We start from the raw sequence: 22,443 nt of genomic DNA, 5'->3' as shown, positions 1-22,443 counted from the left end.
CAGGGGTTAGGGTGGCTGTCTCTCAAAATGTTTCTCCTTGTGCCTCCTTGATTACACTCTCTTCCTGTTACTCCGGTTCTCTTCTCTCTCCTTGTCCCCTGGAGCCCTGGGTGAGTGGTTGTGAGAGAGGTTTTCTGCGCAGTCCCTTTAAGAAGAATCCTGGGTCTGAGAAATCAGTCTCTTTCTCACAAACAGTATCCTGTCTTGTTTCCAGCTAAATACTGTCCATACTCCTCTTCTAGGCTCTGGGGCTGCAGGCTGGGGCTTTGTTCCTGGGGCTCATGACCCTCCCCTCTCTGCTAAACTCACTTCCCGCCATGCGAGTCTCTCCCGGCTGCGTTTGCTCTGGGGAGCTGGGCAGCCCTGTCCGCGTTTCCGCTTTTCCTACCAGTCTCGGTGTGGCTTCTTCAGTGTTCCTTGGTTGAAGAGTCCTCTTAGTTTAGTCCAAAGTTGCTTTTTCCAGATGATGGTTCTTAAAATTAGTTTGTAATCCACTTTGGTTCTGGGAGGTGGAAGTTGGTTCGTCTGCCTACTCCATTGCCATCTTGTCTCTGATCATATTATTTTTTATATATTTTTTTTCTGGACCGCGCAGGCTGGTTATTGTGCAAGCTGACCTTCACTCTGGGTCAGCCCAACATTTCCTGCTGATTAGGTTTGGGTTTGCTGTTCGGGAAGCTGTGCCACATGCCCAGGTGTCCTCCCTTGACACTGCAGTGGAGAGCATGTGCAGTCTCTCTGGGCCACTCCCAGCAATGCTCTGGATGGCTTGGGGGAGGGGCACGCCCACCACAGCCAAGGGGACCACCTAGTCCTTCTCTCATTGTCCCTCACATCACCAACTCAGACGACACACAGTGACAGCGTCTGAAAGGCAGTACGTAGTCCCCTGCCCCACACCGCCCAAACCCAAAAGGGACCTTATAAATTGTATACATGGTCAACTCTTTTGTGGCTTCTTGGTGTTAAACCCTGTCTCTAATCACAATGGATGGCGACTGCTTGCTTCTCCACATCTTCCCCAATTTCCCTTCTATCCTCTTTGTAAGAATTCATCAACCTTTTCTTTTTCTCAAGAGAGCCTTTCTAGACTCTTTTTCTAAGCACCCCCTTTGCAGTTTGATAAAATAGATGTGCTCTTTGTATAAGGAGGTGACAGATTTCTATACTGTGTATGTGTCTGTACTTTACATATAAGAAGAGTACATTGCCCCTCCCCAAGAGCCAATTTCTCCACTTTTTACTCCCTTAGGGACAGAATTGCCCTCTCCTCCCCCTCAGAATGGTGCCTTAAAAGAACTTGTGGTGAAGGATGTCAGGGAGTATAGTAACCGACTAATTTGGGATAAGGCCCGTGTGATTAATGAACAATCAGAGTTCTAGAATATCTTCATTATAATTTGTTGGCCTCGGAAGGACGTCTGGAACTTGAGCCAGTTAGCACCCAAACATGACCCTTTTTGGAGGATTAGCTGCATTAGACACTTTGCAGTTTTCTTATTCAAAAGATGACTCAGTATAATTTCACTCCTAGATTGATTGACCTGCGACCACCATGAGTGGTATATCCAGCAACCACTGAGAAGGGAAGGCCAACTTCAGGACTGAAGGACTCCTGACACCCTCTTCCTGAGTCATTCTCCCGTTCCCCTCGGCGCCAGAGGCCTGGGCGACGTCAGGGCACCTGGGCGCCTTGAGTGGCACCTCTCTTCCCCCATCACAATTGCTGCTAAAAACAAAACAACAAAATGACAGTGCTCTTTGTGTGCGTGGTTAGAAAATATAAAATTATTAGCATGAGGCCCTTGGCTCCTCTTTGAAGTGGTGAAATACTAGAGTTGGAGTGTGTTGGCGAATGAGCAGGGTTTTGTCCGTTAACTTCTGACTTCACGGATCTGAGACCTGGAGCAGGAACTGCCCATCTCCGGGGCACCTTCTGCAGAACTAAGTGCGGCTGCCAATCCCAGCGCTGGCCTAATGCAGAGCCCCAGGCAGCCGGCCTGGGGGCGGCAACCGGAGTCTCGGTAACTGAGGCTTCAGGCAGTTTCCCCTGAGATGCCTTTGGGGACAGCCAACGTTGTCACACATAAAACGCTCTGTGGCTACCAGGGGTAACCTTTGCTATTTTATCTCATGGGGTATCCTTAGAACCCGCATGATGTGGGCTCAGGCTTGTACCCCGATCTCTCTTAGGGGAGACACGTGGGTGAACCAACAGCTCACCGTGGCGTGCCCGAGGCATGAACCTGGATGGCTTTCAGGGGCTACGTTGGACGTTATTTTAATTATGACTGCTCTCGGCGTGTTTTGAGTTCTGTGTCACTAACCAGGAGGGACAGGTCCAGGGCCAGCGTCAGCGCAGGCCTCGTCATCTAAGCTACTGGTTTTCCCAACGAGGGCAGTGCTAGAATGGCCAGGGTCCCCTCCATAAGGAGCCCCTGACCCGGGAGGTGAGGCCCTGTAGGGACCGATGCCAGCTTTCTGCTGAGCAGTTGAGCCACCGCGGTCTTGACCCTTCTCAAGGGTTTTGCGCTTTCCTGTATCACTTGGCCTTTCTGGGACATAACTCAGAACGAAACAGGGAACCCATATGCTTGGCCACTGGAGCCTGTGGCACCTTTCAAAGCCACGTACTGTGACTCCTGAGCCCAGGGCACACCCTGGAGGCCCCTCTAAAGCTGCAGGTCACCGCCGGTCCTTGTTAGCTATCTTCGGCATCTTTGGAGTCCTTGGCCCCATCACAGTGACCTCCGGTCACTATTTTAATCCACTGAAAGGATTAAAATAAGCCCCCTCAGAACCCTTCCATGGGGCCCAAGGTGTCCCAGGATATTTTGGGGATACTTTCTATTTTAGGGGTGCTGTACTTTGGCATGCTACAAATAATTCTGCCACGGGATTTCCACTTTCTCTACACTTCTCTTGATTCTTAAAGTGAAGGGACCCTCTGTTGTCTGTGGTTTAACTGTCATTGATGTGAACTTGCAAGTTCAGGTGGATTGTCTTTGCCAAAAAAACAAACAAAAAAACCACCCCCTAGTCACTCAGAGAGTCCCTACACTCTGGCTCCCAAGGGAGCCACGAGGCTGTGTGTGACCTTGAGTATGCTGGGTGATGTGGCTGGACCTGCGGACACGGGTGCCTGAGTCAGGGCAAGGGTGGCACTCGGGCGAGCCACCAGCTTGTGAACAGATATGAAGAAGGGACTCGGGAGGCCCCGAGGAGGTGACACGGGATCTCTCTCAGAGTCTAGCACCACGGTGACCTTTAGAACATTCCAGGAAACACGACACAGGATTTTGCAACCAGCGGGAGAGCACCGGGGAGTAGGTACGAATGCGCGTTGCCGCTGCAGGGCTCCGGGGACCTGCTGACCTCTTAACGCAACGTGGTTGTCTTTGGCCGGCCACCTGTCCGAGACCCGGGTACCTTTCAGGTACTGTCACACGCTCCACACAGGTTTCAGGGGACGTGTCTTTGATTCCCTTGTCAGCATCTGACAGAGAAGAGGCAGCCTGGGTGTCCTCAGTGCCCCTAGCATCTGAATCCCGTGCTTCCATGGGCCTCCCTCCCAGGGGGTCCTGACCAAATCATTTTGCTTTGCTTCTTTGAACCTCCTGTTTTCATTTTATTTCTTAAGCTGAGCAGTGGTGGCTGGCCTCCCTGTCTCTCAGCTGGGTGAAGCAGGCCAGCGCAGAGGCGAGCAGCTTCCCATTCCGGGGCATCACGAGGGCCTCCTCTCCCCTCCTGTTTGCAGTACCCTGACCTCCTCCTCCTCCTCCTCCTCCTCCTCCTCCTCCTCCTCCTCCTCCTCCTCCTCCTCCTCCTCTCCTGTCCCCAGCGCTGGCGGTCATCCAGCGGTGAGAGGCGCAGGGGCCCCTTCGGGTCAGATATGATCATCAGGGTACCTGGAGCCATCACTCTGTCCTCCCCGGGGACTTGTGCAGAGTGGACGCTGCCTTGGGGTAGGGACAGAGCTTTGCTGCAATGTTAGAGCCCTGCAGAGGGCATTGTGGAGTCGACACAGCCCCTCCTGGCTCCAGGGTGCCGGGCCAGCGTACCCTGGGACAGGATATGCTGCCCCCAAGGTGACCTAGCACAGAACACACCCTGCTTCTTGATCCCTGTCCTACCTCAGTGCTCAGGAGCCACTGCGAAGAACCCGCCCACTAAATGCTGGTCCCCACTCTGCAAGAGCTTTCCACCGGGCTGGGCAACAGAAGACACAAGACATGCATGACACACGCACTCACAATGTGACACATCTCCAGAAAGCCTCTGCAACGTCGCTTTGTCTTCCTGGCTGTCAAGGATAGACGTGTAGTGGGAAGACTGGACAGGCTGCAGTAACAGAAACAAAGCGTGCAGTCTGTCCTGTAACCCGCCCTCTCGGACCTTGTCCAACGAGTCCCAGTGGTGATCTGGGGGCCTGCTTCCTCAACCCCGGGTGGGAGGAGATGTGCTAAGGCACGAGAGCATCTGCGGACCCAGTAAATCGGTCCTGCTCCTGGTTTGGTCAACCGAGAGTTGTAATGTCTGATCTGGAAAATGTTCCTTTGAAAGACATTTGCAAATATGGGTCCATCTTGGGAGCCACTAGTTCCTTCTTTTTTAAACTCTTCACTTAAAAAAAATAAACATCCCCGGCCTGATCTGTGGTGGCTCAGTAGATAAAGCGTCAACCTGAAAACGCTGAGGTTGCTGGTTCAAAACCCTGGCTTGCCTGGTCAAGGCACATATGGGAGTTGATGCTTCCCGCTCCTCCCCCCTTCTCTCTCTCTCTCTCTCTCCCTGTCTCTCTCTCTCTCTCTTTCTCTCTCTCTCTCCCCTCTCTATAATGAATAAATAAAATCTTTAAAAAAAATTTTAAAAATTATCCCCAAGCTTGGAAGGCATGTCATGGGAACCCAGACCGGCTGGTGAGTCACACTGGGTGGGGGAGTTCCCTCCCGTTCCTGTGGGGACCTTCAGCTGGTGGAAACTGTGATGACAGAAAGGGTCCCTGATGCTCTAAGTGGTCACCGCTCACCAATCCATCAGTCACTTCACCTGTCGTGTGAATGTCACTGCCCCCAGTGCACCAGCATCCAGGTCTCATGTGGAATGAGAAGTATTAAGGACCCTGGCCGGTTGGCTCAGTGGTAAAGTGTTGGCCTGGTGTGTGGATGTCCCGGGTTTGATTCCCAGTCAGGGCACACAGAAGTGCCCATCTGCTTTTCCATCCCTCCCCTCTCCTTTCTCTCTGTCTTTCTCTTCCCCTACCGCAGCCAGGGCTCCATTGGAGCAAAGTTGATCTGGGCGCTGAGCATGGCTCCATGGCTTCTGCCTCAGGCACTAAGAAGAGAAATGGAGCAACAGCCCCAAATGGGCAGAACATTGCCCCATAGTGGGCTTGCCGGGTAGATCTCAGTAGGGGTGCATGTGAGAGTCTGTCTCTCCTTCTCCTTCTCTCACTGAATTTTTTTTAAAAAGAAAAGCAGTAAGGAAATCCCCAAGTGAAGGAATTTCAGGTATGTGCAAGTCAAACAGGAACCCCAGTAGGGAGGGTGCAGATGGTAACATTTTTGGGAATTTTGCAAATCTGTCCCTGCCATGTTGGGCCAGGTTTGGAGTGTTCGCACCACGGAGGGTAGCACAGCCTCCCTCAACTACTTCACAGAAAGCAGCTGCCCCTGAACCTGTTCGTTACGTGACGGCTTCTCTGTGTCTGAGTTGAGTCACAAGCAGTCTATGCTCTGCTCGTTGGTAAAGCCAACCCCAGGGAGAACATTTTGAATGAGGTCACAAGGACACCAACATGTAGCTGGGGTCTCTCCAGGGGTTTGTGTCCACTCTCAAGGTTGTCAGGTTTGTTTTTTTAATTTCTCTTTTTTTTATTCAGTGAGAGGAGGGGAGGCAGAGAGACAGATTCCCTCATGTGCCCTGACCGGGATCCACCCAGCACATGCCCACTAGGGGGCAGTGCTCTGCCCATCTAGTGCATTGTTCCGTTGCTCAGCAACTGAGCTCTTCTTGGTACCGGAGGTGGAGGTCATGGAGCCATCCTCAGTGCCTGGGGCCAACTTGCTTGAGCCAGTCGAGCCATGGCTACAGGAGGGGTAGAGAGAGAAAAAAACTAGAGGGGGTGGGGCAGAGAAGCAGATGGGCTCTTCTCGTGTGTGCCCTGGCCAGGAATCAAACCGGGATATCCACACACCAGGCTGATGCTCTACCACTGAGCCAACCGGCCAGATCCACCTAACTTTTCCTCAAAGTTGCCCTTCACGCTGTTCCCAGCTGCTTCCACTGAGAGCTTGTCCAGATGCATCCTGTGGGCAGACGCAGCAGACTGTGCAGGGCTGAACACTGTGGTCTGCTGAATCAGGCCGGGTCCACCATCTCTTGTCAAAACATTCTGTTCTTATCTCAGTACCAGAGCAGTGACCCTGAGTGATCGAGGTGGCTCTTTTCTCTGCTTGGCCATGCCCTCACTACTCTTGGCAGAGGTAATAGCCCGGGTGGTGCCTGGCTGTTCTCGCCGAATGAATTCCCGGAGCGAGGAGCCTGAGCTGGTGTCAATGGGCTCAGGACCTTCCAGGCAGAGGGAACAAGGTGTTTTCCCACTTCCATGCTCAGCAACCTGTACACGTCCCCGGCAAGGCAAGCAGGTCTGCACCACGTCTCCCAAGCCAGGTGTACCCTGACGTCCGCTCGGCTTGGCGTAGATGCCCCACTCAGCAGCTGGTGGGTGTTGCGAGATGAACTATGAGGGTAGCCACCAAGACGTCCCAACATGGTTCTCTCTTTTGCCTGAAGATCAAAATTTACAAGTGGGAGTGGAGAGAGAGAGAAATTTGGCGAATCACTCTGGCCCCCGGTTGGTCTCGGGACGTCCTGTAGGATTCGACCGAGGGCATCACCTCGTTGTTGGTGGACTTTTCTCTGCGTGTGTATGAGACGGTAGGGCAGTGGTTCGCAAACTTTTTGAAGTCAGGGCACATTTAAAATCCTACAAATAATTGTAAGCGTACTATATACAGATTTTTGAGAAATATGTTATAATAATTAAGTCAAATATTAAAGAAAAATATATAAAGTCCAAGCGTGCTTTTATAGTAATTAAATGAAATAAATATGACAAAATTAAATTTATTCTGACATTAAAAAAATTTTTATGTTACATTTTTTGAGTTATGCTTTTTTTTTTTTTTCTTTTTGTATTTTTCTGAAGTTAGAAACAGGGAGGCAGTCAGACTCCCGCATATGCCCAACCGGGACCCACCCGGCATGCCCACCAGGGGGCGATGCTCTGTTGGGACCAGAGCCATTCTAGAGCCTGAGGCAGAGGCCATGGAGCCATCCTCAGCGCCCGGGACAACTTTGCTCCAATGGAGCCTTGGCTGCGGGAGGGGAAGAGAGAGACAGAGAGGAAGGAGAGGGGGAAGGGGTGGAGAAGCAGATGGGCGCCTCTCCTGTGTGCCCTGGCCGGGAATCGAACCCGGGACTCCTGCACGCCAGGCCGTTGCTCTACCAGTTGAGTTATGCTTTTTAGAATTTGTAAAAAAAGGGGTTAAAAATAAAACGACAAAGAAGTTATCTTTTTATATATATAGATACAGTCTTAGTAAGATTTTGTAAATTTGGCAGGTCCTGATACAAATGTGTTTTTTTCATTCTTGTGTTTATGAGAAACATGAGCCTGATGTGTCCTAGCAATTTCTTCAATGTTTGAGCATATATTTGAAAGGCAAACTCTCATTTCCTTGTCAATACATTGAAGAATTCCTCTCTTTTTACTCTTAATTGTGTTGAGTGCAGAAAACCCCCACTATACATACATTTTAACTTGACACCAAACAAAGGATAGAAGAAACTTGCCTCCAGTCTTTCCAGGGAACATGGAGGGGGTAGTGTAAACAATCCAGCACCACAGTTTAACAGCCTTTTGCAACCTAATCAGGCAGTGAGGTGGGGGGTTGGGCAGACTGTCAGCTTACAGCCAATTCCCCACACCTCTGTTCCCCTAAAAATCTAAACTCCAAAAACCCTGTTGATTTTTTGGTCCCCAACAGGCACATAGTTCTCTGGAATACCACAGGGCGCACCTGGTAGTCTTCTAGGGCACACCAGTGTGCCCTGGCGCACACTTTGAGAACCACTGCAGTGGGGTATGCCGGGAAGATGGGAATTTTGGAACCAGGTCGGTAGGGTCAAGGTCATGTTCTCCCAGCCTGTTAGCTGTGTGACCCCCGTCAGGCTGCTTCTCCCTCTCCTGAGCTCCTCATCTTTAAATAAAACAGGACAGGACCACGAATCTCTGCCCCATGGGTCGTAGGAAGAGTGGGATGGAATGATGGCCGTGAGGTGACCAGCACGCTGACAGGCGCCCAGTGCCTGGGAGTGGTGATCTTCCTAATGAAAAGGGAGTTCTTAAAGGACAAGAATGTCTTCGAATTATTCGTCACACTGATCTCCATCAACACTTGCCCAGTGAGGGAGGGTTATTAAGTGCCTGTTGAGTGAGCAGCCACCTAAACTTGAGCGGGAACCGTCAGGCACAACGATGTTGCTGTTTTTTTTCCTGAGCTCTGACATGTTCTCTCTTGCTCCATCCTCTTGTTCTCAAAAGACGAGAATCTGATATTGGCTTAGATTAAAAAAAAAAAACAAGAACAAATATTTCATTTTCCTTTCTTTTAATCAAACATGTCCGCTTTCTATCTCACTGGAAGGCTTGTTTAGTGGTCCTTTCCTAATGAAGTTTAGCTTTATTTTTAAATCAGAACATTCAATTGCTTGTTAAGAGCTGAACTGGTTAAAAAATAAATCTATATGTGGAACTCTAAAACCTATCTACTTAGTCTTTTTCAGCATTTATCACAGGAAGTTTGGGCTGAGATAGTTAACAACCACGATCGCCCATGAGTGTATCGGGGACTCAGCTGGGGTGGGTTTGACAACTTGTTTGGAGGGGTCAGGCTCCTCCTCAGATAGTGCTGGCCTGGCCCCATCTCTCTCCTTGTCTTTGGACCCTGAGACCCCCGAGACCAAGTTGGGCTCTCCTCCCCATGCTGGGCCATGCGACCGCCACACTGTTCATCTGGGCTGAAGACACACGTTCATTCCGACCACTGGCCACCCACCACATATGGCCTTTGTTAATCTGCATTTGTGCTGTTTAACAGTTTGTCTTTGTCCTCTCCAAGTCATTGGGAAATTCCTTGAGGGCGAGACCTGTTTGGTTGGTTCATTCAGGAGTCCCTGCTGTGAAAAGGGGACCAGCGCTCTGCCCCTCGGTCCCAGCAGGCCAGGAAGAGCCCACCCAGGGGCCACCAGGAGGTCAGGCTCTCAGAAGAAGACACGATCCTGACTGATAACGCCCATGACTCGTCTCAGTTCCCAGATGGGGGGATAGACGGAGGCTCATCGACCAGAAGGAACGTTCTCAAGGTCACAAAGCGAGTTAGCAGACCTCCTCACCTCCTTGTGGTCTAAGTGACCACATCAAGGGGAAGAAAAAAGGAAAATATTCTCCCTATCTTGTGGTTTTAAAGTGTGTTTCACAGTTGCGACAGGACCTTGGACAACTCGCATCTCCTTCCCAAGCCTCGCTTTCCCTGTCTGTCCTGGAAGGGAGGTGGGGTTGGGGGGTTGGACCAGATGCTCTCTAAAAACCTCTTTGGAGCTCTGCCCTGCTACAGTTCTAAGCACGTCCACAGTTCCAGTTTGCATTCGCTAACCCAGTGGAATTCCAGAGGACCCCACCATCCTCCCCCCTTATCGGTGGTCTTGTCTCTTGGGGCCGCAAGGAGCCCAGAGCTGAAGTAGGTTCAGCAATGTTCAGCCCAGGGACGTGTGGCTTCACCACCGAGGAGCAGCCGCAGCCTCCTGACCCCGCGGAGCCCTGGAACGCGGGAATCAAAATAGTTATGTGATGTCATGTCATAATGGGAATGTGCTCCAGCCAATTGGTGCCAAGGATTGTCTGCCCAGTGTGGTTTCCTTTTACAGCCTTTTTAAAGAGATATCTGCAGACCCACACATGACTGGGCCTGCGCTCCGTTGGCCTGTTTCATCTTTCCTCCTTTTTTTAATGGAAAGGAGGGGGAAAGAGACAGCCACCGGGAGTGTCTGAGACACAGGGCTGACCTTAGCCACATAAGCCCATGGCAAGGTCCTGCCTGCGCTTCTGGCGGCTTCTTGCCACTCAAGGCTCCACAGGCTGCCCCAGCGACTGCACCCCAAGTTCTGTTGGAGGAGGGGCTACAAGGGGCTCACTGCCCTGTGCGTCCTGTGGCTGCCGGCCCGAGAGTGACCCGTCCTGCATTGGTGCCTGAGGACCCCCTTTTGCCTGGGGGAGTTTGCTGGGACTCCCCCAGGCTGTGTCTCTGAGCTTTCGTGGCCCAAGGCTGACGGACAGCCGCACGGCCTGCACCTGCTGGCTAATGTGGCGCCTCGCCGCCTGGTTCCCTGCCACCTGGGGCTGACACCCACGGGTCCTGGTATGGTCACCTGTTGCCGCTCCCCCAGCCACAGCTACTGATGAAGCGCTTCGGCAGCCTCAGGGGGAAGAAGAAACAGAAGGAGCCCAGCCGTGGCTCCGAGAGGCGCCAGTCGGAGCCCCATGGTCTTTTCGGTAGGACGCAGCCCTTCTGCCCCGTTCCCTGCTGGCCATGCTGGAGGAGGGGGACCCCAGGGCCTTGAGGGGTGTGTGTGCGTGTCTTTGTAATGTGTGCAGATTCCTGAGCTGGAGCGGAGGGGGGCAGCCTCTCCCTTCTCCCTGTGTATGGGATTGTCAGGCAGCAGTTAAAGGCACAGATGGGTGTGTTTGGGGCGTGTTTCCTTGTTGGTGGCAAGGCTGCTGTTGTGAACTGCCTGGTGTGCCTTCTTCTGAAGCAACGTCCCCTCCCTGGCCCACCTGGCCCTCATGGGGTGAGTTATCTGCTGGACTGGCATTCATTTAGGGCAACCCAGCAGCTTGGGAAGAACTCAGAACGGATGAGGACTGTTGTTCTCAGCTCTTAGAAACAAAATGTGTGTGTGTGTGTGTGTGTGTGTAGGGACCAAGTGCTGGGGGTCAGGGAGAAGGGACTCTGCAGTCACCTCCACCCCGCAGCTGAGCCATCGGGCCAATCAGGGTTTCTGTAAGAGGGCACAGCAGCTGCCTGGTGTGCATCTCCGGGGGAGAGGCTGGCTCTGGGGTCTCCCTGACTTCTGGGACTTTCTCCAGCTTCTCCACACCCTGGGGGTTGGGACCAGTGTGGCTGGAACAGCATGTGTCCAGGGATGTATAGGTTGGGGTGGGCTTTTGCTCATGGGGCAGGAGTCAGGCAGGTGGGTTCCTAAGCGTTCTGAGCTTTCCAGGGCACAGGAGACCTGCCTGCTCACATTAGACGGGCAGCTTTGCGGCATAGGAAGGGGAATTGGCTCATTCCTGGTCACACTGCTGGTAGGACCCTGGGTGTACCTGAGCGTCCCGCTATCCAATGGGACAGGCTCACGCACCCAGTGGTGGCAAGGATGTGGACACCGAGGGGTGCCTCAGACGTTGACTCCCTTGAGCAGAACATGACATTGAGTATGTGCTGTAAGGAGATGACTTGGGCCAGACATCTGGGCCGAGCATGGATGGCGGGGTGGTCAGACTAGAAAAAGGTCATTAGTAAACTCTCCTGTATCTCAGCTACATCCGGGGGACCCAGTTGCTTTCGGATGGTGGACCTTGTGTGCCACCGACGCCCTTGGGGCACGTGAGTGAAGGACTCAGCCGCTGTGGGATTGGGGAGCTATCCGTCTTGGGGAGGAACAAGAGAACCTATCTAATTGGATTCAAAGGTGAATTTTAATAGGAACATGGTCGGTGCCTCGCCCAGACCAGGGACAGGAACACAGATGCATCATCCTGGACTGGCTTCCTAGATGGGGTTTAAAAAGGTGGTTTACTTGAAATAATAAAGTCATCAATTCTCATCTAATACTCTAACATTAAACCTGAAGCTAGTCTTGAACTCAGAGCTGGGTATTGCTAATGGGGACAGGCGGGCCCCTTATTAAAAAGCCTCTTGCTTGGGTTAAAGCTGGCTGTGGTCCTGTCTCCCACACTTCTGAGAGCAAAAGTCATATTTGCATGTGGACCAGGTTTTGCAGGTGCTCACAGGCAAATGCTGGCGCTGACGGCAAGGTCAGGGAAAATCAGGGTCCCCTCCAGAACATCCCTCTGGGATTTGGGGAGCAGACTCAGGCCACTCAAGGGGACCAGAGCTCAGGTCTTCAGGCGTGTCCTGATCTTCCTGAGCCTCAGCGTGAGAGGAAGCAGGGACAAAGCTGGTGCCAGTCCCCCTGACAGCGCCCAGCGTGGATACGCTGCGTGGAGGGAGAATGGGGGGTGGGGGGACAGCGACTGAGGGCTCCCTCTTCAGCTCCCTGCCTGTCCAAACCTTACCCGCCTTCCAAGACCCAGCTTAACCACCCGCCCTCTGAAACCGTTCCCCACCCCCAGTTTGGGACCTCCAGGCTTGTCAGGGATGGGGACCATGTCCCTGAAGGAGGGTTTCCCCGGTCATCCTAACCCTCCTCATGCCTTGTAGCACCATGGCCGTCACTACAGACTGGGTTCCGGGACAGATGGACTAGGGCAGGGGTCCCCAAACTACGGCCCGCGGGCCACATGCGGCCCCCTGAGGCCATTTATCCAGCCCCCGCCGCACTTCCAGAAGGGGCACCTCTTTCAGTGGTGGTCAGTGAGAGAGCACAGCATGCCTCCTGTGTGCTGTATGTGGTGGCGCCACAAAGCGCAGCGATGCGGGACACACGCGTCAGGGCTCCGGAAGCGCGTCATACCACTTGTTACTGCTAGCATTGACAAATATGGAACCAGACACTGACCATCTCATTAGCCAAAAGCAGGCCCATAGTTCCCATTGAAATACTGGTCAGTTTGTTGATTTAAATTTACCTGTTCTTTATTTTAAATATTGTATTTGTTCCTGTTTTGTTTTTTTACTTTAAAATAAGATATGTGCAGTGTGTACAGGGATTTGTTCATAGTTTTTTTTATAGTCCGGCCCTCCAATGGTCTGAGGGACAGTGAACTGGCCCCCTGTGTAAAAATTTTGGGGACCCCTGGACTAGGGGCTACTCCGAAGTTACCTCACTTCTTGAGTAAGCCTTGCTTCGGGGTTTTGGGTGGTTTTTAATTCCCTTTCAGCCCCTCCCTGTTCTTCCTCCAGTTATTTCTGTAGCCAAATAGAATTGTCAGGGAGACCTGTTCCTCCCTCGAAGAAAGCTTCTTCCACAAGGGTCGTGACAGTGTCTTCCAGGTGTCCCCTCCGCTTCCCCCAAATCAAGTGTACTTAGGTGGTCAGCACAGATTTCTTGGCCCTTTGGCTGCCTCTGGGGCTGGTTCAGTCTCTTCCAGGGACCACTCGTGGTCTCCTCTGCCATCATGGAGGTGGGGCCCTACCTCAGGGGACAGGGGACACTTCCTCGGTGGGTTTCCCTGCAACTCCTCAGCTCAGGAAACCCGTCTTCTTTGTCTCTCTCTCTCTCTCTCTCTCTCTCTCTCTATCTGTTTCTCTCTCTTTGTCTCTCTCTCTCTGTCTCTGTCTCTCTCTCTCTCTTTCTGTCTCTCTCTCTCTCTGTCTTAGCTGCTTCTACCATCCTTTGACTGGGAAGAACAAGCAACCGAGAGAATCCAGGCAGGTAGGTCAGCAGCTACTAGGTCCGTTTGGATGTGCCCGTGGGTGGCATTTGCGTTTGGAAGTGCACGTGGCTCTTGCTGGAATGTGGAACACTTCATGCCTCATGATAGAGCACCCTTGAGAGTTCCTGATTCATGAAAAGCCCCCCCCAACCAGCTCCCGTGCCCCGAAGAGTGCATGGCAAACACCATGAAAGTGGCGAAGGAAGATTGGGAGAGGACTGTGCCAATCAGATACAAGGGAGATAGCCATGGTCAGGTTTCCACCCTCTTCTCTGAGAGGGCGGTAGCACACACGAACCATCTCAAGTCATAAAATGTCTCTGTGAGGGTGACTCTGGAAACCACCGGAAGCCCCGGGGTGAGTCAGGAAGCTGTCACTCTGTCCCCATGCGGCTGGCGTCTATGTGACACTGGACGTCAGAACCAATGGTCAGTTTTGACTTTACAACAAGCCTCCCCTACCCCTCAGCCCTCCTATGGATATGTGGACAACCAGTCCTGAAGCAAAACTCCAGAGGTCTGCATGCCTGGGTGCACTCACCACCCTAACACTGTCCATCCCAGCTCCCCTATCCTCTGTGAATCTAGGCGGGGCCCTCCACGTAGGTGGCTCTCAGCCTCGGGCAGGCGGCAGGCAGAAATGGAGAGCAAAACCCACTGTCTATTCCACTCCCCTCGGCTCTCCAGGGCTCACTGGGGTCCCTGCCCCCTCACGGTCTCTCCACCTGCCTGCCTGGCTCCGGGGGTCCCCATGGCAGTTGCTTTGGAAGACCCCAAAATTCGTTCATTCAGACATACGCGTTTAGCTTTTTATAATGGACACTTGCAGGAAGACAGAGACATAAGGAGACTGGCGTACTGGCGCCCACCTTCAGGCTCAAGAATGGCCAAGGCTCTGCCCATCCCACCAGCGTCTGAGCATCTGCCCTGTGCCAGCTCAGGGGGCACAGCAGTGAGCACGCCGCCAGTCCACCTCACGGGGCACACACCTGGCGAGGCTGATGCCCGAGGCAGTTTCTTAGATTGTGGTAAACACACAGGATGGAAGACTTAACCATCTTGACCATTTTTAAGTGCATAGTTTGGCGATACCAAGTGCCTTTCCGTGGTTGTGCGCCCGTCACCCCATTCAGCTCCAGGGCTTCCCATCATCCCCAGCTGAAAGTCTGTACCCTAAGACAGTAGTTCCCCTTCTGTCCTCTCCCCCAGTCCTCTCCCCAAGCCCCTGGCACCACCCCCGTACTTTCTGCCTGGATGAATTGACTGCTCAGAGTACCTTGTCTGAGTGACTCACACCATCATTTGCGAAGCTGGGTGGTGCTGAGCGTTGTGGACGAGGGGTCAGCTAGCTGGGCAGGGGCCACCTCTGCTAGGGCTTGAGTGACAGGAGGAGTGGGCCGTGTGGATACCCGGCACCAGTCTTTTCAGGCCTGAGGAGGGGGACCTTGGTGTATTCCAGAAACACAAGGGGGCAGGGTGTCCGAGGGCAGGAAGCAGAGCAGAGAGTCAGGTCAGGGATGAGGTGGGGGGATCCCAGAGGCTGGGTCATCCTCCACCTGTGTGTGTGTGGGGGAAGGGCTGGGGTTTGTACCTGCATCCGGGTGGGGGTTGTTCAGACCTGTGATCAGCCTACAGAGTCCGGCATGGGCAGGGACAGCTCCTTTCCTCCACCAGCCCTGACGCTCTAAGCCAGATGTGTCCCAGGACCGGCCACATGTGGGGCGACCTGTGTCCCCAGCCCTGAGGGACAGGCATGAGAGGTGGAAGGCTGTGTGGCAGCCGAGCAAGACCAGGAGGGAGTCACCTAGGAGCAGGTGTGGGAAGGGATGGGGACCTTGAGCATGGGCCTGGGTGGTTCAGACGTCGCCATTAGCTGTCAGGGATCCATCATGTGGCATAGCTTCTATGGTGTTTATATTCGATAACTGATAAGGCAAGTAGAGTAGATAGTGGAGGCGGTATGCCCTCTTTACAGAGGGGGGAGCTGAGGCCCAGAGAGGCCAGGAGACCAGTCAGTCGCACATGGCACCTGCCAGGAAGAGCTCTGACTGTTGGCCCCTGTCTGGGCAGCCCTGGGCCCGGTGCTCTTTCCAGCATGAGTTGGCCCACGCTCACCCCCATCTCCTGCAGAGACACAAGAAGCATCTTGTCTCTGCCACATTCTTGGCCGACACTCCGGCGGCCACCCTGGGCTGCCGTGAGTCATAGGGGATACTGAGTCAGACGCCCCCTCTGTCCTCTCTGCTTCTCATTCCCGGGTAACTCAGCCTGGTCACAGCATAGCCCAAGATGATGGAAAGCGAAACAGAAGTGACTGCAGCCTAGAGGTGACCTCTGAACAGCTGTGGTCGTGGCTCTGGGGAGAAGCCTAGATGGTACCGAAGAAAGATGAGCAAGTCACTGGGTCTTCAGGCCGGTACCTGTGGGCCAGCCTCCCCTCCCCAAAGACGCACTTAAACCTTGGGGATGACTGCTCACCTTCCACGGCCCCTCCAGGGTCCCCCTGGTCAGGGGTCTCTGGGACACCAGCCCACCATCCCATTGACTAAGGTGGAGGCACACAGAAGTTGTGCAAGCCACAGATGTGTGACCTTGCACAGTGTGCGCCCATGCTCATGGAGCCACCATGCAGAGAAGAAACAGAGCGTCACGAGCCCAGGTGCCACCCCCTGCCAAGGTCAGCAGTATCTGGTCATGAACTTCAGAGTGATGAGTCAATGCAAGATCAATTTACTGTATTTGTATTTTGGTCGGGTTCCTTTCGCTTGACCTTTGGGAGATGCGACCAGGCTGAGGTTGAGGCTGACGTCCACTCACTCACTTGGTTGCTGGAGAACAAAAGCTCGTCCTCTGTGGGGAGAGCAGTGCCACCCCCTTCCTGGGCGCTGGGCGGCCTGGGTTGGGTCTCAGACCGCTGCTGGGGAATGTTCCTGGATGTTTTTATGCCTTTCCGTGGGACCCGTGTGGGGATGGCTGGCTGCAGGTGCATACGGGTGCAGCCTGGGAAGCTGTTTCAGCCTCAGTGCGTGTGCGCGTGCACTGGTCCACCTCCTGGGCTGGGCTGGCTGCAGGTGCACACGGGTGCAGCCTGGGAAGCTGTTTCAGCCTCAGTGCGTGTGCGCGTGCACTGGTCCACCTCCTGGGCTGGGCTGGCTGCAGGTGCACACGGGTGCAGCCTGGGAAGCTGTTTCAGCCTCAGTGCGTGTGCGCGTGCACTGGTCCACCTCCTGGGCTGGGCTGGCTGCAGGTGCACACGGGTGCAGCCTGGGAAGCTGTTTCAGCCTCAGTGCGTGTGCGCGTGCACTGGTCCACCTCCTGGGCTGGGCTGGCTGCAGGTGCACACGGGTGCAGCCTGGGAAGCTGTTTCAGCCTCAGTGCGTGTGCGCGTGCACTGGTCCACCTCCTGGGCTGGGCTGGCTGCAGGTGCACACGGGTGCAGCCTGGGAAGCTGTTTCAGCCTCAGTGCGTGTGCGCGTGCACTGGTCCACCTCCTGGGCTGGGCTGGCTGCAGGTGCACACGGGTGCAGCCTGGGAAGCTGTTTCAGCCTCAGTGCGTGTGCGCGTGCACTGGTCCACCTCCTGGGCTGGGCTGGCTGCAGGTGCACACGGGTGCAGCCTGGGAAGCTGTTTCAGCCTCAGTGCGTGTGCGCGTGCACTGGTCCACCTCCTGGGCTGGGCTGGCTGCAGGTGCACACGGGTGCAGCCTGGGAAGCTGTTTCAGCCTCAGTGTGTGTGCGCGTGCACTGGTCCACCTCCTGGGCTGGGCTGGCTGTAGGTGCCACGGCCTCCCTTCCGGGGCTTCCCCACCTAGCGCCTTACCCGGCACGCCCACCTCCTCCCGCCGGGCATCCCGTGCTGAGCAGAGGCGCCTTATCTCCGGGCAGCTGAGATGTAGCCTCAGCCCCACCCCCAGGCCTCTCCCCAGGGCAGCGTGCGGTCTCTCGCTGCCTGTTCAAGTGACCCCGAGGACAGCAGGCAGGGAGGGGACCCCAGTGGGCCTGGGAGGTGCTGCGGACTCTGGGGCAGCATGCTTCCCGGGCTCAGTGTTTGGGATTGATTCATGACTGGGACCTGTCTGTAGCAGGACCAGGTTTGTAACCACCAGCTGTCGCTATAGCAACTCCTCACTTACACACCAGCCTTGACACTAAAAATAAATCACCTTCTGTCCCCAGGATAGAAAAAAATCAAAGGAAATCCGAGTGGGGGAGGCCGGTTCCACCCAGCCACAAGACCCCAGGTGGATTTCGAGGTGCAGCCAAGTCTCACTGCTGGAGGTCTTCTTCTCCAGCCACCTGAAAACATGGGTGGGGTGGCAGGCAGACTCAGAAGTCTCCTGTTGCTTTAAACCTCAACTGTCTTCTTCTTTACTGTCAGAACTACAAAATCTAATAGTTTATTATAAGCAGTCTTATTGCATTTGGACCTTGTTCAGTTTCTTAAGTCTCTAATCTCAGTTCTTCCGTGAGATTGTAAATGTTTTCTCAAGGTCAAGGACTTAATTAGCAGGATGGTACGAGAACTCAAAACCCAGGCCCTGGCCAGTTGGCTCAGCGGTAGAGCGTCGGCCTAGCGTGCGGAGGACCCGGGTTCGATTCCCGGCCAGGGCACACAGGAGAAGCGCCCATTTGCTTCTCCACCCCTCCGCCGCGCTTTCCTCTCTGTCTCTCTCTTCCCCTCCCGCAGCCAAGGCTCCATTGGAGCAAAGATGGCCCGGGCGCTGGGGATGGCTCTGTGGCCTCTGCCTCAGGCGCTAGAGTGGCTCTGGTCGCAACATGGCGACGCCCAGGATGGGCAGAGCATCGCCCCATGGTGGGCAGAGCGTCGCCCCATGGTGGGCGTGCCGGGTGGATCCCGGTCGGGCGCATGCGGGAGTCTGTCTGACTGTCTCTCCCCATTTCCAGCTTCAGAAAAATGAAAAAAAAAAAAACAAAAAAAACCCTGGCGAATGAAAAGGAGTCAAAAGATCTGGAGATGCTGGCATGGGTAGGAGTGAACTCTAATACTTGACTAAGAAACTGAACAAGGTCCAAACGCAATAAGCATTTTCTCCTGTGAAAACACGTGTTTATTTTTATATTTGAAATCTTCACCTATTTTAGAGCGAAAGGAAATAGAGAGAGAGGGGAAAAAAATATCGATTTGTTGTTCCACTTATTTATGCATTCATTGGTTGATTTCTGACTGGGGATCGAACCCGCAACCTTGGTGTATCAAGATGACATTCCAACCAACCGAGCTATACAGCCAGGGCTGTGTATTTATTTTTAATGCATTTTATGGTGTTTTATAAAAATCATAAAGTAAACATAGCATTTCAGAATGTTTGCAAGGTGCAAAAACATTCCCTGTTAATCACAGGATACCCCCAACCCCCCGATGTGTTTGTGAGCTTTGTCAAGAGAGCAGTGTTCTGGAGGTGGCTGTTTCAGGAAGGGGCGCCTGCAAGGACAGAGGGCACTGGGTCATCAGAGGGCAGGGGCTGGTGGTCCTCCCAAGGTGTGACAGTCAATGCTCAGCGTGACACCCTGAGCTCCCCTCCCTCAGACCCGTGTTCGCGCAGCCAAGGGTGAGCCTTTGAAACATCAGGTGGGAGGTGTGCTGAGCAACCTCTGAGGTTCTGGCTCTGAGATTCAGGCGGGAACAGAACATAGACGCGGTGTGAATCAGAAATAAGCTCAACTCTCGGGAGTGGTCAGAGTCAGGGGTGCAGGAGGTACCCCTCTGTGCAGGCAAGGGGCACTGGGGGCCTTGGCTTTGTACCTTCCTAGGAAGCCCCCTCTCTGCCCCACTGGAACCCCCATGGCTCATGAGTCACTCGTTTTATTTTTTGCATTGTTTAGTTGTGATCAAGTATGCGTCACATAAAATGTACTGTGTTAACCACCAGGGTTCAGTTCAGTGGCATGGAGGATGTTCCCCCTGTCGGGCAGCCATCTGCACCGTCCATCTCCAGATCTCAGCTTCCCAAAGTGAAACTCTGTCCTCACTACATGCCCTCTCACTCCTGCCCCCAGCCCCTGGCGCCCACCCTTCTTTCTTTCTTTATGAGTTTGATGGGTCTACTCATACAAGAGGAGTCATGCAGCATTTGTCTTTGGGTGTCTGGCTTCTTTTGTTCAGCGTATTGTCCTCTGAGTTTGTTCACGTTGTGGCATGTGTCGGAATTTCCTTACTTTCTAAGACGGAACGGCATCCCCTGGGTGTAGACACCACATTTTGCTTGTCCATCCATTCGTCAGCAGATACGGCCACCCCACGCCCACCTAGAACTGCAAGCCCCCCGGGCAGTGATGAACCCTCATTCCCATTAGCCTAGGATGTTGCATGTGGCACTTACCTTGTGGGCAGTTGAATGAATGGCCCTGCTGCTTCCTGGGGGATGCCACAAGCCCACAGCCCAAGAGGACCTCCCAACACCCGGAGGCCCCCTCCACTCTGATTGCCAGCGTATCAGGCCCCGTGGGAACCTGAGGTCACAGCCACCTGCAGGGTGATCTGAGGGGCACAGTGAGCACCCCCCAAGTCCCCACAGTCTGGTTTTCGCAAGGTACATGGCTTACATGGCGTGTTTTGGAGTCATCTTGGCAGCATCCCTTGCAGAGGCCTGTGTGCCTCTCTGAACCTATACAAATCAAGACTTCATGGCTAAGTGCAGATTAGACAGTCACACGGAGCGAGGCACTGGGAAAGAGGGGACTAGTCTCTTTGGGTTTGGAGATTTGTGGGGCTGGAGCACTGGGTGTGGCCGAGGGTAGGCAGTGTGTCTTCAGAAGAAGGATAGAGAGGTTCCAGAAATCCCAGGAGGGAGCCTGTGGGACTTGGTGGCATGCCTGGCATTGGTCACAGGTGAGTGAAGACCAGCCCTGCCTTCTGAGTGTCCCATTCTTGGGGTGTGATGCCCATGGGTGGGGCAGAGCTGACTCTCGGTGGGGGGATGCTCACTCCTAGGCTGGCCAGAAGGACTAAGAAGGGCTCCAGGGTGGGCAAGAAGGGCCCTCAAGTTTGTTTGCTAAAACCTGGACCCCAAAGATGTCCTTCATTAAATGGAGCTGACATGCAAGGTCTGCCTTGGGACACATTAGAAGAACGTGTGCAAAGGCTCGGGAAGGTTGGAAAGTGAGTATCGATTATCATGGGAGACCTGCTCACGTGCCTCCCCAACTCGTGAAAGTCCAGAGGACACACTTTTCACCAAGACGGTGACAAGTAATTTGCAAGGGAAGCCCCTCACATACTTAAAGCTCTGAGGTCCCTCTTCTCTGTAGGGAGGAAATGGCAGTAGGACTCTTGGCATTGACCTGAAATCTTGAATGCAGTGGGGATAATTGGACCCGGTGTGGGGGCGGGGGACAGGGGCCAAGTGGCAACACAGTTACCCAAGACGAGATGGGCATGGTTACCACAAAGGACAGCAGAGTCGCCTGACCAGGTGGTGGCGCAGTGGATAGAGCATCGGACTGGGATGCGGAAGGACCCAGGTTCGAGAACCCGAGGTCGCCAGCTTGAGCGCCGGCTCATCTGGCTTGAGCAAAGAGCTCACCAGCTTGGACCCAAGGTCGCTGGCTCCAGCAGGGGGTTACTCGGTCTGCTGAAGGCCCATGGTCAAGGCACATGTGAGAAAGCAATCAATGAACAACTAAGAAGTCGCAACGCGCAACGAGAAACTGATGATTGATGCTTCTCATCTCTCTCCGTTCCTGTCTGTCTGTCCCTGTCTATCCCTCTCTCTGACTCACTCTCTGTCTCTGTAAAATAAATAAATAAATAAATAAAACTTATAAAAAATAAAAATAAAAAAAAAAAGGACAGCAGAGTCAAAGCGGTGGTGGGTGTGTCTGACCTTTGTGGCATTGGCTCCTTGACTGTGGTGTTCCTGGAAGTGACCGTGGTGTTCCTGGAGGTGAACTCGATTCTGACTTGATCTGTTGTTGCAGAAAGGTTCTAGGTCAAGTGAACAAAAGTCTGACTCAGATCATGAAAACAAAGTCACAAGTCCTCACTGCCCAGACGTGAGCCAGTTTGCAGACCCAGAACCCCTTGAGTGGAGGAGAGGCTAGGTCCCCTCGAGGAAAGACCCTAGACCCTGCCGAAAATCTGTCCTGTGTATCTTTCTCCCAGCCTGTATTGTGACCAGGGTGACTGCATTGGGGGAAAGGTAGTAATGAGACTCTTCAGAGATGACTGACATGAGTCCCAGGAGACTGGGAATGGGGCCATGGGTCCCCCGTCCTGGCAGGAGCTTATGGGGGGAGTGGGAACTCATGAGTCCAGCGCAGAATTTCTCCAGCCGCCCTCCGCGGAGGGCAGTGGCCTTGCCTGTCTTCAGTTCCCAGCTGCCCTGTTTCTGGAGGGTAGAGACACCTCAGGGAGGAGGAGAGGGAGGGGAGCGGGGGGGGGGGGGGGCAGAGCTGATAGAGGCTCGGAAGTGGGGAGCCAGTTACAAGATAGCAGGGCATCAGGGGAAGTGAGGAATGTCACTTAGTGGGGACCTGCGGGCCTGCCTCTATCTAATCTGGGGCGGTGTGTGTTTGCAGCACATCCATAATAAGAAAGTGCTGGGTGACAGGCCACCCTGCGAGCAGGGACTGGTGCTGAGCTGTCGGCTGATGGGATAGACGCGTCCTCCCGAGTTCCCCTGGTCCAGCCCCAGAGCATCAGGGCTGCTGCCTTCATGTGTCTGTCCCCACTGGGAACTTGCTGGTTTCAGGAGAACCAGAGTGAGTCTGCCTCCTGCTCACTGCCCGGTGAGGACGGCTTTC

General features: G+C 53.9%; 1 protein-coding gene across 3 annotated transcripts in view; it reads left to right on the top strand.

Moving 5' to 3' along the window:
- PRKAG2 (protein kinase AMP-activated non-catalytic subunit gamma 2) overlaps positions 1 to 22,443 on the top strand; it is a 200,514-nt gene that overhangs the window by 66,595 nt on the left and 111,476 nt on the right. Inside the window, exon 1 of one of the 3 annotated variants that reach the window (XM_066237434.1) lies at positions 10,046 to 10,615. The exons of the other annotated variants lie outside the window; for them this stretch is intronic. Coding sequence (XP_066093531.1) covers positions 10,522 to 10,615 — 94 coding nt within the window. The 5' untranslated portion in view covers positions 10,046 to 10,521. Of the gene's footprint in view, positions 1 to 10,045; positions 10,616 to 22,443 lie in introns of those variants that run through there. 3 annotated transcript variants of the gene reach the window in all.

Source organism: Saccopteryx bilineata, chromosome 6 (genome assembly GCF_036850765.1).
Source record: "Saccopteryx bilineata isolate mSacBil1 chromosome 6, mSacBil1_pri_phased_curated, whole genome shotgun sequence".
NCBI lineage: Eukaryota > Metazoa > Chordata > Mammalia > Chiroptera > Emballonuridae > Saccopteryx > Saccopteryx bilineata.
The sequence above is the reverse complement of the archived record's forward strand: the minus strand, read 5'-3'. Positions and strand labels throughout refer to the sequence as shown.